The 16,129-nt window shown below is 59.5% G+C and overlaps 1 protein-coding gene across 1 annotated transcript in view; it reads left to right on the top strand.

The window, feature by feature from the left end:
- WDR1 (WD repeat domain 1) overlaps window positions 1–16,129 on the top strand; it is a 40,912-nt gene that overhangs the window by 19,054 nt on the left and 5,729 nt on the right. The window contains exons 6-11 of the mRNA XM_010857267.1: window positions 7,142–7,219; window positions 7,604–7,684; window positions 8,020–8,253; window positions 11,294–11,381; window positions 12,854–13,010; window positions 14,111–14,198. Of these exons, the coding sequence (XP_010855569.1) occupies window positions 7,142–7,219; window positions 7,604–7,684; window positions 8,020–8,253; window positions 11,294–11,381; window positions 12,854–13,010; window positions 14,111–14,198 (726 nt within the window). The remainder of the gene's footprint in view (window positions 1–7,141; window positions 7,220–7,603; window positions 7,685–8,019; window positions 8,254–11,293; window positions 11,382–12,853; window positions 13,011–14,110; window positions 14,199–16,129) is intronic.

Here is a 16,129-nt window from a genome sequence, read left to right as displayed (position 1 = left end):
GGTGGGCAGGGAGCAGGTGTACCCTGGGACTGTGTGTGTACTGGGCGGGGGGCACATCTCTGACCAGGCGAGTATCCTGGCCCGAAGAGGCCCTGTTAGGGGAGCCCAGGCCCGAGGCAGCCTGCCCTCTGGTTGTGCCAGTGTGAGGCCCACTGAGCCACCAGTGTGGCATAGGACGTGAGCTCCAGGGGTGTCTGGGTCTGTTAACTCCGGCGCCTCCTGGGAGATGGATGAGGGCGGGTCACACCGGTAAGGTGGCACGTGGTGAGCAGAGTTGGGTGCTCTGCCTGTAGGGCGTGCTCTAAACGCTGAGTGGAACCACACAGCCTTCTGTAGGAACGACTGCAGGGCCTCGGTCCCCGAGGCTTTGCACGTGGGCCTGACCCTCCCTCAGCCTCACTTCATCCATCTGCAAGGTGGGCGTGGGACACGGGCGTGAGAGCATTTTAGCCATGGGGTTGGGCTGTGCGCAGTGCCCTCCCCGGGCCCAGAGCGGCCCCAAGGCTCGTTTCCCACCCCAGGGGTCTGAGTATAGAAGGAAGGGCACCTGGCTGCGGACAGCCCACCGGTGAGTCTCACGGACCACCCACCGGCAGTCGTGGTTCCAGACCTGCTCTCCCAGCGACTCGTGTGAAAACACTGCAAGGCCGCCAGCCCTGGTGTAGAGGTGGACATGACCTCGCTGAGCTGCAGAGTGGAGGACACTCAGCCCTTTACTGCTGGCTGTGTTCCCTGGAGGCGGCCGAGCTGGGCTTGGCCAAGGTCCAGGGACGTGTCCAGAATGTTAGTGGCTCGCTTAGGAGTCTGTAAACTCTGATGATGACGCGGTGAGTCATGAAGAGCGGGCAGGGCGTGGCCTGACGGTGGTGAGGGTTCTTGGCGGGCCCCTGGGGCGTCCCGGGGACAGGATCCAGGCCGTGGGCGCATTTCTGGACATGGGTCTCGGCCCGGCTGCAGAGGGGCTTCTCCAGGTTCCCTGTTCGTGGTGAAGCGGGGTCAGTTTTATCCCAGGGCCCCTGAGGAGGGTCTCTGGCTGGCTGCCTGGGAGGCACAGTGGGCACGGCTCCTCTGCCCTTCGGGGTGGGCAACCTGGAGTCCCTCCCAACACCCCCAGCACCTCCCAGAGGCTGGCCCCCGGGGCTGCTGGTCGTGGTGGGGGGGGGTTCAAGGTCATGTTTCCTGAGCAGGATAAGGTGCTCTGGAGCACGGATGAGTCATGCTGAGTCAAGTAGCCGGGCTTCCTGCGCGGTGCCCAGCGGAGGAAGGAGGGGAGGTTTCCGTGGCAACCAGAGGCTTTCCCAGCTCATTCCTGTGGAGCTAGCCTGCCCAGCTCCCCACGCCCCGCACACTCGTTGTGTGTGTTTTTACTTGGCTGAGCTATGGGTGGACAGGGCTTCTTTCCAACCACCCCCACCGCGCCCCCCCCAACCCACCCAAGGATTTAGTTGCTCTTTGCAGACGTGGGTTAGACCCAGCAGCTCAGTGGCGGCGGGGGGTAAGTGGACCCAGGATTCTTTCCAGACTTGACCCGAGCCTGTGCTCCTCACCCCTGCCAGTCTTCCTTCTGTAGTATGTATGTGTCCGTTCCACCGTACGTGTGCCTGATGAAATGATCGCTCACCTGGGGACCTGGCTGAAGGTTCTTCCCCTTTCCATGCTCCTTTCTCATCTGGGAGTACCACCCTCGCCCCGTGGCCCCGGCCAACATCTGTCTCCAGGGTGGGCACACAGCTTGTCTGTGTAAGGACCTAGCAGGGATCAGAAGGGGCTGCGGACCAAGAATGGGGTCCTGGGTGGCAGCCCAGCACCGCAGCTGGCCAGCTCTACAGCCGGCGGGCTGGCCCTGCCCCTGAGCACCCCCTGGTAACAGGGTGAGGAAAGCCCTCGTTCATGGCCCCCAGGGCTGGGGCGAAAGGAGAGGCGCTGGTGGACATGTGAGTGTCCATGAGCAGCTAGCTGTTGGGCTTCTGCTGGAGAAGATTCTGACAGGCTCAGTTGGCCTTGAACAGAAAGGACAGGAGGACGCTCGGGGTCCCTCACGCCCTCCTAAAATGCCTCCTAAGGGGCTGACAGCAAGGTCAGCTTGTGACTCCTCTGTGTGTACCTGGCCTCGACCCTCATGGCCCCAGAGTAAATCTGTAACGTGAGGGCTGCCCATTGGTCCACGTTCCAGCTCCTGCCATCTTCCTCTTGGCCATGTTTAGGGCCATGGGGTAAGGGGTGGGTGTGAGGAGCCCAGAGGGGTCAAGTTCAAGTTGCTGCCTCAAAAAGGAGTAACTGGTGTTCGGATCAACTCCCAGGGGGCTTGGACCCGGGTGGAAGGAAAGCAGTGTTACAGAACACGTTGGGTGGCCACGCGTCCACTTGCCGGCCTGAGCGCAGGGGTCCTCTTGTTTTTCCTTCTTGTTCAGAGTTTGTTTAAACCACCTCCTCCTGTTGGCAGAGCAAGAGTGGAGACAAAGCTGAGTCATGCCCAACTGTAGCCAGACGGTCCAGGTTCCCGCCCGGCCCGCCATCCTTGTTTTTCTGAACCTGAAATGGGCTGAGAGGCTGCAGGGCACCAGGTGGAGGTGCTGCAATTCCAATTCCCCCTGAAATTGACCCCAGCCCACCTGGGGAAGTGACATCAGAGTCCAGGGGACCGGCTGTGGGACAGAGGCCGTGGGCAGCAGTGTCCTGTGCCCAGGGCTTTAGATTCCCCTCTGAGGCCCTCCGGGTGGCCTGAAAAGAGGGCAGGTGGCCCTTGCCCATCCCTGCCTCTCCTATGGGGTCTTCTTCCTGCTGAGGGCATCCCTGGGCTAGGTGCATCTGGATGTGTGGTCACAGGCCCACTAAGCATCTCTAGCTCACCTGTGTGTCTGCACCTGGCCACCTGTGGCCTTGGTGAGTTTCCATGCTTCTCCAGCCTCTACTTCCTCCTCCGTTGGGTGGGCAGGTGGGCACTCCTGGAGCAGACACCTCTGTGACTGTGTCCATGGTCCATTCCATAGTATGTGTGCCTGATGAAATGATGGCTCAGAGCAGGAAGCGTTGGGGGCCTTCTTTGCCCCAGGCCCGCTTGTCATCACACAGACTGTGGCTGTGTGATCTGGGACTGGAAACTGCCCACCGTGTCTCCCCAGGCCTCTGAGAGCAGAGCACACCCTGGCTGAGGAGGGGATGCCTGGCTTCCCCTTCGCCCAGGTGGGCTGCATAGTCTGGCACCTGAGTGTCTCACACATCACCCCGTGGGAGGAGCTGCCCTTCCTTCTAGAGCCTCCGTCTACTGCGATGCAAGTATCACCTTCCTAGACACATAAACTTTGCGCTTGAATGTGTGAGGTTTCCGGGCTGTTGTGATGTCCTGTGTCCTTAGGACAGGGCAGGAAACAGCTTTGCATTCAAGTGTGTCTCAGGTGCCTGCTCTGCACTGGCCCTGGCCTGGGCACACAGGTGACCTGAGCTGTCCTTAACCACCACACCCTCATGCCAGCTTTTCAGAAAGCTGTGTACGTGTCCATGGGGGTCATGCCGGAAGGTCAGTGGGGCAGGGGGTGACCCAGCCAAGCTCCGCGGATGGTCAGTAGCCTAAGGAGGGTTCAAAGGAGCCTTTTGATTCTCCCATCAGGTCCAGTGGTCACTCTGGGCAGGTCTGCAGGGCGACTGGAGAGGCAGGGGAGAAACGTGGCGCTGCCCCTCCAGGCACTTGACAGAGGGTCCTGACCTTGCAGAGGAAGAGAGAGCCAGGTTTGGGAGGGGCGGTGGGCTGAAGGGGGCAAGGTAGCCTTCCAGATCAGGATGGACACCCACTCCTGGGGTGCTGACCACGGAGGCATCTGCTGCCCTCAGGGAGTGTGGGGGCACTGGGCCCAGGCATCTGAGCTGTTTGGTTCCTTTGCAAGCCTGTGACATGGGATCAGGAGCAGATGATCCAGGGTTTCAATGTGCAGGTAGGAGTCCCCCTGCAGGACCCCGCCAAGGCCGGTGAAGCCAGGGCGGGCTCTGGGGACACCCAAGCTGATGGGCTGGTCAGTTCAGTGGAGCCCAGGGGCTCTGTGTCCCTGTCAGTGACTGGACTCAGTGCATTACCTAATTACTGCTGGTGGCTCCCATCTCGGGTTTCTCAGTCGTGGCGGGGAGGGGTGATGGGGAGCAGCAGTGATGGGGGGATAACGATGGGTACGATGACAGTGGGGGAGGTAATGATGGGGCACAGGTAATAGCAGGGTGGGCGGGGGTAATTGTGGGGAGCTTCTCGGGAGGGTCCATTGGCACTGCCCCAGTCAGAGCTCTGGCTTGGCCGCGCCTGAGGCTGGGCAGCCCGCACCCCCGGGACCTGCAGGACGTTACCACCCCTCCAGGACCTTAGAGGGTCCAGGGCCCCCGAGCCCAGCTCCGTCTTCTGAACCCTCCATGATGTTTCCCCCAGCCCGTTGGTCCTTTGTCCTCTGGCCTCCTCTCCCCGTGAAACTGGCTATTTTTAGCCACCCCCTTTTTTTTTTTTTGGTTAATGGTCTGCTCACTGTTCCTCCCTTTAAATTGGCTATTTTCAGGAACAGACATCAGTCTCCCACTCATCTGGGCTCTTGGCTCCAGTGGCAGGAAAAGCTGACGGGGAGACTTTCTAAAGCCACAGCGCCTGGTCCCTGGGCGGAGGGATGTCTGCCCTGTCCAGTTTGACTCCTGCCCGGCAGCCTGCCTGGTTCAGGGGTGGGATGACAGACAGATCCACGTGTGTGACGTCCCTGTAGGGCCAGGGGTGTTGAGGGTGGCAGGCAGGGGGGAGGCCTGGTGACTGTGCTGACTTCCTAGCTGGGTGTGTGAGGGGGTTAGTCCTGTTGTCCCAAGGAACCACGGTACCCGGAGTTGGACGAGCTGGCATTGCAGGGTGACCCAGGGTCCCACTGGCTCATAGCGTGTTCCTCACTCCCCCCAGCATAGCCCCCACTTTGGCCCCATGATCTGCTCCACCACGGGGCACTCTTGGCATGCCGGGTCAGTCACAGGGACCCAGGGTGGCTGGCCTACCCCCGTCCCTTGCCCATCTCACCACCCAGGAACCCAGAACAGCAGGGCGGGGTCAGCCAGTAGAGGTGCGGACGAGAGGACCAGACTTGTGGGCAGGCGTGCAGAGCAGCGGTTGGGTCGTTTTTCCTTTGACCTCGTGCAGCAGGAGCCGCTTCTGCCTGTCCATCCTCCCATCCCCATGGGGTGGTTCTGGGAGGACTGAGAGACGCCCTCCCAGCACTCGTCCTGAACTACCCCAGGAACAGAGTCCGGGAGCCCTCGCCACCTAGCAGGCTACCTCGCAGCCCTGGGGACAGCAGGCCGCTGGCCATGGGCCTGGGGAGTTAAGGATCTGAACCCCGGGCTCCCCGCTCAACCAGCCAGCCGGCCTGCCTGCCTCCTGTCCAGGGCCGAGAGCCAGAGCTCTGCACGGGAAACCGGAGACCTGGGTTCCCAGAACCTGGGCCGCTTGGAGCCTGGTTGTCCCCTGGGGAAAGAAGGGTACCCGAGGCTCCCAAGGGGGTCTCAAGGTGGTGGGGTGACAGAGCCGCGGTCGTGGGGAAGGGCAGTCAGAGGGCCCAGTTTGGAAAGTTCGTTCATTTTAATGGATCGTGAGGCCGCTGGGAGACGGCCGTTCTCCAACTAGCTCAGAACGCAAGCCTGAGAGCCGGAAAGGTTGGCCTGAGAAGCAGGATAAGTGGACGTGATAAACAAAAAAGGCAACACAGGCCATCCTGGGGAGGGGGGTGCGTAACCCTGTCTCTGCCCCCATCTTCATGTTGAGTCAGTTCCTAGGCAGGTTGATAAGTCCAGGGGTCCCCAAAGAGAAGAGGGGTCTGGAATTCTCAAGGAGGAGAAAAGGACAAACTTTTTCCCCTCTACATTCCTTAGCATTATATAACAATAATGTATCCTGCTTGAGGACAGTTTCTGGAAAAAAACCTGGTTAATCCTGTTATCTTAAAATGTAAATTATGGGAGTGGGTCTAGTCACAACCTCCAGACATTCTTTTGATTCACTGTAATAACTGATTAAAAGTATATACCTCCATTGCTAACACTAGTGAGGGGGTACTCTTTCTGACCCCCTTCTGATGTTGATGTCAGAAGCTTTGTCTGTCTCTTTTATACTTTAATAAAACTCTATTACATAAAAGCTCTGAGCGATCAAGCCTCATCTCTGGCCGGGATTGAATTCTTCTCCGGAGGCCAAGAATCCCGGGGTCTTTTGTGGTTCAGCAACAACTTTCAACGTGGTCCCCCAGTGTCTGCTCTGAGTCCAGAATTCCCTCCCCCCACGAGGACCCCCGTGGTGTTGGGTCAGGGCCTACCCACCCTCAGGGGCGTCATCTTACCTTGACTACACACATAAAGACCCTGTTTCCAGTGAGGTCACGTTCACAGGTCCTGGGATTTGAAGTCATCTCTTCAGGACAAGTCAACCCATAAACTTTATACACAAACACGTGCAACTCCTTCCAACCCAGCAGCTCAGGCTTTAAAACTGTTGGTGGTTTACCTTGGTAGGGGCTGGGATTTGCATTGAGTCGAATTGCTTTTCCTGCAGTTGGGGCGTCTGTGGCCACGGGGGCAGGTGACCCGTGCACCTTTAGGAGAACTCTCTGATGCAGACCCTTATTGACCCAGGAAAGAACGACTTCATTTACTCCTTTAGGTAATGGAATCACCGCTGGAAGTCAAATCTCCTCAGACTCTTATTGCCAGGAAGGTCATCGCCGCTGTTTAATTTCTTTGAAACCTCAGTTCATTCAGCAAATGCCCAGATGAGCGTCTGCTGTGTGCTGGGCCCCGGGCCAGGCTCCGAGGACTCAGGAACGAGGCCTCACAGTTCCAGCCTCACTAAGCATAGGGGTTCTGAGCTTGAGCGGACTTAAGAGCCGGAGGGAGGGCGGCGTTTCTGTCTGCAGAGGTTGGGGAGTGTGTATGTCACAACAGGGAGGCCTGGCAGGCAGAGATGGGCCCTGCCGAGGCCGGGGTCTGAGCCAGACTTCTTGGCGTGTCCGCTCGGGGCTCCTGCCAAGCTCAGAGGGCTCCCGTGGACTGGCATTCGCATGCATGGTGGTCGTGGGCCTCAGAGCTCGTAGAGAGCTTTCCTGAACTGCCCGTCCCTGGTTAACTGTCCCTTTTCCTACAGGACCACGGCCGCTTCGTCAACTGCGTGCGATTCTCTCCCGACGGCAACAGATTTGCCACGGCCAGCGCCGACGGCCAGGTAAGGTCCAGGACCAGGGAGGTGGGGAGTCGGGAGCATTCGTTCATCTCTTAGGCCTCTGGTTGTTCAAAACAGACAGACTCAGTGAAGCTGGTCTCAACGGGAAGCTCCCTCCCTCCTCCTCCCAGGATGCGACTCAGTTTGAGACTGTGTCCTCAAAGCGTGGTAGCCCCATCTCTCTGTCAGTCTCCTTTAAAAGGCACTCCAAATTCATCCAGTTTTGATGAATTCCTTTAAAGTCACAGTTGCCAACCCTTTTGATGGTGGAGCGGGGATGAGTGGGAGGAGCTCAGTCAGTGTGCTGACGGCCGGGCATACACACCTACACAGGATCCGTGTGTTCATACACACGTACGTGATTCACATGTTTGTATTTCCTGAAAGATCTTCATCTATGATGGGAAGACAGGAGAGAAAGTGTGTGCGCTGGGAGGAAGCAAGGCTCATGACGGCGGCATTTACGCTGTGAGTATAGGCCCGTGTTCATGGCTTGCTCTGTGCTTATGGTGGGGCCTGTCTGCGTTTGTCATCATCCATATGCGGGTTGAAGTTGGAAGCTTGAGATGAGGGGTCAGGAGTGGGGGCACTGGCAGAGACCTTCAAGGTCACGCGGGACAGGGTGCCGTGGCCCACAGAGGCCTGTGGCCGGGATGCTCGTCCTGTCCTTGTCCTGAGTGTTCCACCACCTCCCAGGCTGTCATCCCTGCTCAGGCACCGGGGCTGTGGACACAGCTCCGGTGTCTGAGTCTCTTCCCCCCCGGTGGAATGCTCTGACCCGTGACCACCATTTGTTGGAGTAGATCAGCTGGAGTCCCGATAGCACCCACTTGCTCTCTGCTTCCGGAGACAAAACCTCGAAAATCTGGGACGTCAACGTGAACTCTGTCGTCAACACGTTTACCATGGGCTCCAACGTCCTGGACCAGCAGCTGGGCTGCTTGTGGCAGAAGGACCACCTCCTCAGCATCTCCCTGTCTGGCTACATCAACTACCTGGACAAAAACAACCCCAGCAAACCCCTGCGGGTCATCAAGGTAAGGCCGGGCCACGGAGCAGCTTGGCCTGCAAGGGCTGGCCGGAGGGGAGGTGGGTGTCCTGCCGGAGAAGGGGCAGCTGAGGCGAGGTGGGGGTCCAGTGGCACAGCAGGACATGGGGTGCTTTGGGGATGTGAGTTTAGCAGAGATGAGAAGCCAGGCGCTGAGATCCCCTTGAGCTGTTATGAAAGCCCTGGCCCCTGCTCTCGGGGCTCGTTTGTCCCAAGGGGCTCAGCCTTCCTCGGTTAGGAGCCCACCAGCTGTGTCCCCCGCATCAGGCAGGATGAGGAAGATGCTGAGCCTTGAGACGAGGCATGTGGCGGAGTGTGGCTGCAGTTGCGGGGGGCCTAGCTGGCCTTGGAGCTGGGCTGGGACGATGTGCAGGGTGTGAATGTGAGAATCAGTGGGGAGGCACTTGTCCCGTGTGGTTAGGGCAGGGTGGGCACCAGCCAGTGGTGGGGAGTGGGCACTTGGAAGCGGACATGGACGTGGAGAAGCCCGTGGAACCCTGAGGGGCAGAGGCCCGAGGTGTAGGCAGCAGGGAGCGATACTGGAGGGCATTGGGGAAGACCCCCCTTCCCTGCCTCCCATCCTCGTCTCATCGGGACGGCTCACCCAGGCCAGCTGGCCACCAGCATCTGCCCTGAGTGTCCCGTCCAGGTGGGGCCGTGCCTTCTCCCTCCCTCAGCCCTGGAGATGGTGGCATCTCAGGAAATTGCAGCCAGACTGGGAACTCCTGTGTCTCAGGGCCCCGCTCTGACCCCCTTGCTGCCCACGGGCTTGCTTCTGCTGCGGGGTCGGGTGCTCAGGGTCGCCCTCACCTGCCCTGGCAGCCCTGGGTGAGCCATGCTTTCAAGGGAGGGGCCTCCACAGCAAGGCTTCAAGCGGCTCCCTGTCCTGCGGCTGAGCCCTGGGGCCACACGTCAGCACCTCCTCACGCCCTGCTCGCTCAGCTGCTTTCGGGCCACGCAGACAGGCTCTGGGACGCGCCTGGGCCCCGCGGCCTGGGTGTAGACCAGGCTGGGATTATTCCCCGGGGGCCCAATCCCTCCCTCAGGCTGTGGGTTGCCAGCTGCCTGACCCTGCAGTGTGTGTGCACCCCACAGTCTGTGAGCTGGTGGCTTTCATGGGCTCATGGCTTTCCTGATGACCGTGCCCGTGAGGCAGGGGCCAGGCCAGGCCATCTGCCTCCTTAGGCCTTGTGTAGCTAGCTTGTGAATCCCGAGGGGTGTTTGGTGCCATCATCAGGCTGCGGGTGAGCCCAGGAACTGGGCTGGAGTTAAATCAGCTCTTCTCAACCCTAGTGCACGTTCAGGTCATCTGGACATTTCCATAAAGGGCTTGATGCCTGGCCAGCCCCGTCGGGGTGCCGTCAGAGACCGTAGGAAGCTCTGAGGGCTCGGTACTTTTAAGGCGCACCCAGGTGATCCTGTGGCTCGAGCTGGAGCTGCATCAGAATCGAATCACCTGAGCAGGCCCGCTTGTCACAGCGTTCGTCTGTGGGGCGCGGGAGAGCCCCAGTGCTCACAGGCTCCTGGTAAGGCTGCTTGCTGCCCCAGATGGGGCGGGCCAAGTCCCAATGCATCCCGTTGCTCACAGGTTCTGTCTGGGTTCCCAGGCCTGGTGGGTCGCTGCCCTGTGGAAAGGACTCGGGGGTCCTGAGAACTGTGTGTTCCATTCTCTGATGAAACACGTCTCGTGGTGGCAGCAGTCAGTGATGCTCAGAGGGCTCCGGCTGCATCTGAGGAGGGGAAAGAGCTGTGATTAAACCCCATCTCTTAGATTTCCATCCCAGGAGCAGTTAGTTCAGTTCAGTTCAATCGCTCGGTCATGACCAACTCTGCGACCCCGTGGACCATAGCACGTCAGGCTTCCCTGTCCATCACCACCAACTCCTGGAGTTTACTTAAACTCGAGTCCATCGAGTCAGTGATGCCATCCAACCATCTCATCCTCTGTCATCCCCTTCTCCTCCCACCTTCAATCTTTCCCAGCATCAGGGTCTTTTCCAATGAGTCAGTTCTTTGCATCAGGTTGCCAAATATTGGAGTTTCAGTTTCAGCATCAGTTCTTCCAATGAATATTCAGGACTTATTTCCTTTAAGATTGACTGGTTGGATCTCCTTGCAGTCCATGGGACTCTCAGGAGTCTTCTCCAACATCACTGGTCAAAAGCATCAATTCTTCGGTGCTCAGCTTTCTTTATAGTCCAAGTCTCACATCCATACATGACTACTGGAAAAACCAAAGCTTTGACTAGACAGACCTTTGTTGGCAAAGTAATGTCTCTGCTTTATAGTACACACATCACATCATGGCAACAGTCAGCGATGCTCAGAGGGCCCCGGCTACATCTGAGGAGGGGAAAGAGCTGTGATTAAACCCCATCTCTTAGGGTTTTTCCATCTCAGAAGCAGTTAGAAAGGGAGGTAAAATGCCCCCCTTCAAAGCAGTCATCTGGTTGTACACGAGTGTTCTGGGCCCCTTTGTTGCTGATCAAGGAGGGATCACAGCCCTGGGACCGCCCTGGCTGTGGGATCACAGCCCTGGTAAGGGTAGGGAACTCAGGAGAGAAGAATCCTCACGAGCCAGGGACAGAGCTAGAGCTGTGAGCTGGGTCTCTGGGTGGAGACTCTCTGGGCCGTCCAGTGGCTTTGGGGTTCTGCTTCTGCGAGAGTTGGGCCTTTAGTACTGCTCCTTCACCTTCGTGGAGACCCAGTGCTGGGTGGGGGCTTGTCCTCCATGGCTGGGGACGGGGGGCGGCTGCCTGGGTCAGTCTGCACAGACCCAGGCGCTCTGCTGGGGCTCCCGCTAGACCCCCGTCCTCCACGCAGGTCGGGGTTAAGTGCCTGGGTGGAGAGGGACCCAGGTATCAAGGGGTGGTCAGCAGGAGGCAGCTGACCCAGGCCGGCGGGCGGTGTTTCAGGCCCACGAGGGCCGTGGCCTCTCCCTGGGGCTTAGCCGGCGGTGAGCATTTGACAGTCACTGGCTGGACACAGGCGTGTCCTCAGCTCACCCCACCCATCTGTCTCCTCTGCAGGGTCACAGCAAATCCATCCAGTGCCTGACGGTGCATAAAAACGGCGGCAAGTCTTACATCTACTCCGGGAGCCACGACGGACACATTAATATCCTTTGACTCACAGTGCTGGCTCCGCAGGCCCTGGCAGGAGAGGCGGGAGTTTCCTGTTCCCACAGAGCCAGAGGCCAGGCTGGACAGGTGGTGGCCACAGGGCTCCTCTGCCTCGTCCTGGCCACCGAGAGGTGGCCCGGTCCACACTCGGGCCCTCCAGCTCCGGGTCACAGCCTTGACCTGATGGGTCACTCGCTGTGTGCGGCCATGAGGGCCTGGTTGCTGAACTTCCCTGTTTGTGACCTGGTCCTGGCCTCACCCCTCACGAGCAGCAGAATCCATGTGCATTAGGATCCAGAAGGACTTAGAGCCTGTTGGGGGAGTCCCCTTGTCTTAAAAATGGGAAAAGCGAAGCTCAGACACCTCGAGTGGCTTCTGCTCGGCGACAGCAGAGCTGGGCAGAGCCCATGCCCTGTCCCCCGGTGCGGGGCTTTGGGGTCCCCCCGAGACGTTCTTGGCAGCCCTTCCAACCCTCCCGCTCCAGGATGGCCATTGATGTCCGCAGGGCCTGGCTCGGCGAGGCATCGTGGCTGCGTGCGAGGCCTGCCCTTGTGCAGCCCAGCCCCCGCCCCTGGAGGGGCTTCCCAGGCCCCGCGCTTCCCCCACCTCCGTGGTGCTCCTTGTCTACAGGGTTCCCTCCTGGGAACAGTTCCCCGTAGCCCCAAGGGAGGAGGGCAGAGGTCCCCCTCTGCCCCCTCAAAACAGAAGGAAAAGAGGGTACAACCAGGGTCCTGCCCCATGTCCCCCAACTCCGGGCACCACCCCGTCCTCCCTGCTTGTCCCCGGCCAGCCCTGGTGTCCACTCACCATGATGTTGACCTCTTGGGGGATCCACAGCGGAGGCGGGGTGGGGGGCTCCCATCCTGAGACCTGTGAGCTGCAGAAATTGCCCTCAGCTTCCTGGGGAACTGTCCTCAGTGCAAACAAAAATGCTTCTTTGTTGATGTAAAAGGAGAGCCTCATAACTTAAAAACAGCTCACACTCAGGCACCCCGAGCGGACGGTCAGCCTGGGACCAGTTGCCAAATGGCACCTGGGCAGCCATCAGCCAGTCTTCGGGGCATAGACTGCCTCCCACTGAAGGTGCTGGGCTGGACAGCAGGCAAAAGGGAGCGAGGGGGTCAGGGGGTATCGGCCTGGGTACGTGGGGTCCCCACAGGGCTTCCTTCTGAGCTCCCTCGGACAGAGGCGCCACTCCATTGTGGCAGGACAGTGCCGTCCTGCGACCTGCCTAGTTCTCATTCTAGAGACGGGTGGACTCTCCCACTGCGTGCTCTCTTGCTGGTTGATCACAACGTCCGCTTCCTGAAATTTGGAGCTGAATGTGCACAAAGAAGTTCACTCGGCCCGGTGCCCACTGTCCCTTCCCTAATGTGCTGCCCGGGAGAGGGGACAGGCCATGGCCTCCCCAGGGTAGGGCATGCACCTCATCCTAAGCCAGGCTCTTCCTTAACCCCCCCGCCCCACATTACTGGGATTCTGAGACGGGGGAGAACGACTCCTTTGCTGGGAAGGGCCACACGAACCAGGTATCCAGGATGACCGTGGACGAGCACGGGCAGCTGGTGAGCTGCAGCATGGACGACACGGTGCGGTACACCAACCTCACGCTGCGGGACTACAGGTGAGAGCTGTCCGGGGCTGGACGCGCCCCCCTGCCCCTCAGCCCGTTGGTGGTGGAGTCACCCTCGGGAGGCCCATGCTGCTGCTACCAAGCCTGGGCTGACCAGCGCACCCAGGGCAGAGCCACGGGCTGGTCACCCTGCCGCAGGGGCCCTTTCACCCAGCCGGGGAGGCACCACGTTTGGCTCAGTTCTGTGGCGTTTTCCTCAGTTTACCGTTTGTTAAGAAGTGGTTTGTGTGTGCAGATTTTTCTGGGATGTGTCTTTGTAGTTTGAACCAAAAGTGCTAAGTCCCTCGGTCGTGTCCGACTCTGCAACCCCGTGGACTGTAGCCCGCCAGGCTCCTGTGTCCATGGATTCTCAGGCGAGAATACTGGGTTGCCATGTCTTTCTCCATTAACCAAAAGTAAAGGTGACAATTTTCACCCATCCCGTTAAAAGTGCCAGTTACATATATATATATATTTGTTTGTTTGTTTGTTTAATTACATTGAGGAGGAGACTGGTCATGGCCGTGGAAGGCTGGGAAAGTGAAAGTGCTAGTCACTCAGTCGTGTCCGACTCTGTGCGACCCTATAGACTGTAGCCCGCCAGGCTCCTCCGTCCATGGGAATTCTGCAGGCAAGAATACTGGAGTGGGTTGCCATGCCCTCCTCCAGGGGAATCTTCCCGACCCAGGGATTGAACCTGGGTCTCCCACATTGCAGGCAGATTCTTCATCATCCAAGCCAGATTCTTTGGGAGGTCAGGACCAGAACTAAATTCTGTCTGAACCCAGGGAGTGCCAGCCAGGGTCTCTGGCCGGCGCACATGGGGCCCGACCCAGGACAGGGCAGCAGGGGGGCGGCCCTCGGCGCAGACGCGGGACGTGCCGCCTTCACCTCCTCTCGCCGCCCCCACCCCTCGTCCCAGCCCCCCATCTCGACTCTCTCCTAGAGTCGGGGAGTCTTTCCTTCCTCCCTCCCATGTCTGTTTAGCAGAGGCTCCTTCGGCCACGATCGGGTGGAATTCCCACCTGTCCCCGAGCAGCTGTGGTCCTCACTGAGTGAGTGTCTATGCCTGCCCTGCACCCCTGGAGACTAACACATCCTTCTCTCCACAGCGGACAGGGAGTCGTGAAACTGGACGTCCAGCCGAAGTGCTTGGCCGTCGGCCCCGGGGGCTACACCGTGGTCGTGTGCATTGGCCAGGTACGGCTCCCACCCGGGTCTGACCAGAAGGTCCAGACTGACACTGCACAGTGTCTGGTCCCCACGTCCCTCCACAGCCGTTCTCCCCTTCTTTACTGAGAGCTCTGCTGCGTGTGCTGAGGGCCTCCCACATGTTCACTGAATCCTCAGCAGCCCCATCAGTTAGGCCAGCATCATCCCCACCTCACGGGTGGGGACACTGAGGCACAGAGGCTAAGCTGCCCCAGGGCTGCGTCCGGCAAAGGGCAAAGCTGGGATTTGAACCCGGGCAGCCTGGTCAGAGCCCACACTGGAGGGTCAGATGCCCTGCACGGGGTGGTCCCTCGCCCCTGCCGCCCACAAGAGGCACAGCCAGTGTGGCTCAGTCCACTCATTGCAGATCCCAGCCCTGCAGCACTTGGCTGTGTGGCTTTGGGCGTTCTCCTCACCCTCTCTGAGCTTTAGTTTTCTCGTCCCTTGCAGCTCACAGGGCGGGTTACAAGGAAGTACACAGCAGGCTGTTGGTACCGCCTCCGCGAGCGAGGAGGCTGAGAGTGGCCGTGCCTCCCTCCCCGAGGCCCTGTGATGGTGGAGGGTGGCACCCGGGCCTCCGTGGGGTCTGCTCTTCCAGCCCCGGCAGCCTGGGTTCTCATTCTGGGTGGTAAAGGTCTGTCTACATGCCATTTCTTAAAATTTCTGGAACACACCGCCCTTGACTGAGACCCAGGCCTGACCCACTTTATCCAGGACACTGCTCTGCAGCAGACGCCGTCTGTCGCCAGGGCTGGGCGTCCCAGCGTGCAAGGTGGAGGAGGCAGGTGCAACAGAGCCCCTGTTGGCACGAGCAACAGACCCGCTCCGTAGAGTCTTTCGGATCCGTTGCCCCTCCTCCATCCTGGGAGCTTAATTGCTTCGGGGAGTGTGGAATCCTATGTGTCCTAGATAACACAGCCCTCCCGCCAAGCAATTACAGCAGACAGCGGGGTGGCCAGTGAGGGTGCACGAGGAATTGAGGACTGGGAGCGCCGTAGCGAGTGTGGGAAAGACTGGACGAGGCCTTTCTAGAAGGTCACACCGGGAGAGCTCACAGGTTCCGGGAAGAGCCGCCCGAGGCTCTGCTTAGAAGGGGCTGGTGGGTATAGGGTCTAGTCCTGGGTTCCCAGGAGTCCATGGCCCATGCGATCAGGTGTGATGACTGCCCTGTTGTATTCTGCTGTTCCCCTGCTTCTCTCGGGCATCCTGACCAGAACTCCCCACAGCCAGTCGTAGGGTCCACAGACCATGTTGGAGGGGCCCACGATTCTCGGTCAGGGAGCAGCCACATTCAGGTCTCACCTCTGAGACTTGAACCAGAGTCTGGACAAAGGCTCTCCGTCTCTCCGTCGGGGGTGCCGGGCAGTAGGGGTGCTTCCTGAGTCAGGCTGACGACTCGGGTGAATGTTTGTCCAGGTGAGTTTTCCGTAGCAGATTTTAAGGTGGGTGCTGCTGCCCATCGCCTGGGCTTCTTCACCTCCCCCACCCCACAGCAGAGCCCACAACAAACCCCAAGGATGGCGGAGGGGGGCTACCTGCCCCTGGGACCGCTGGTGGCTTGAGCCGGGATCAGATGGGGTCAAGCCAGAGCTATCACAGGTGGAGGCCACGCTGTTGGGACAGTCCAGTGAATTAGAACCAGGAGGGGTAGCAAGAGGTGGGTGGGGATGGGGACAAAGGAGGGTCACCATATCGGGGGGCCCTGGGCCGTGTGCAGAGGGTGGAAGATGCAGCGTGGTGGCCAGGGCAAGGCTTTGAGGTCGTGCAGCCCATATGTGAGTCCCTACTTGGCTCTGAGAGCTGCAGGGCTTGCACCTCGTTTGCTCCTATATTGACAGGAGGTGACCCTGCCACCCCAGGGACCTGCAGGGTGCGTGGCTCAGGTAGGCTCCAGCGGCTGGTTTTGTTTGCTTTTTATG

The sequence above is a fragment of the Bison bison genome, unplaced genomic scaffold (assembly GCF_000754665.1).
Source record: "Bison bison bison isolate TAMUID 2011002044 unplaced genomic scaffold, Bison_UMD1.0 scf7180017864379, whole genome shotgun sequence".
NCBI classification, from domain to species: Eukaryota; Metazoa; Chordata; class Mammalia; order Artiodactyla; family Bovidae; genus Bison; species Bison bison.
This window is presented reverse-complemented; position numbering and strand designations above follow the sequence as displayed.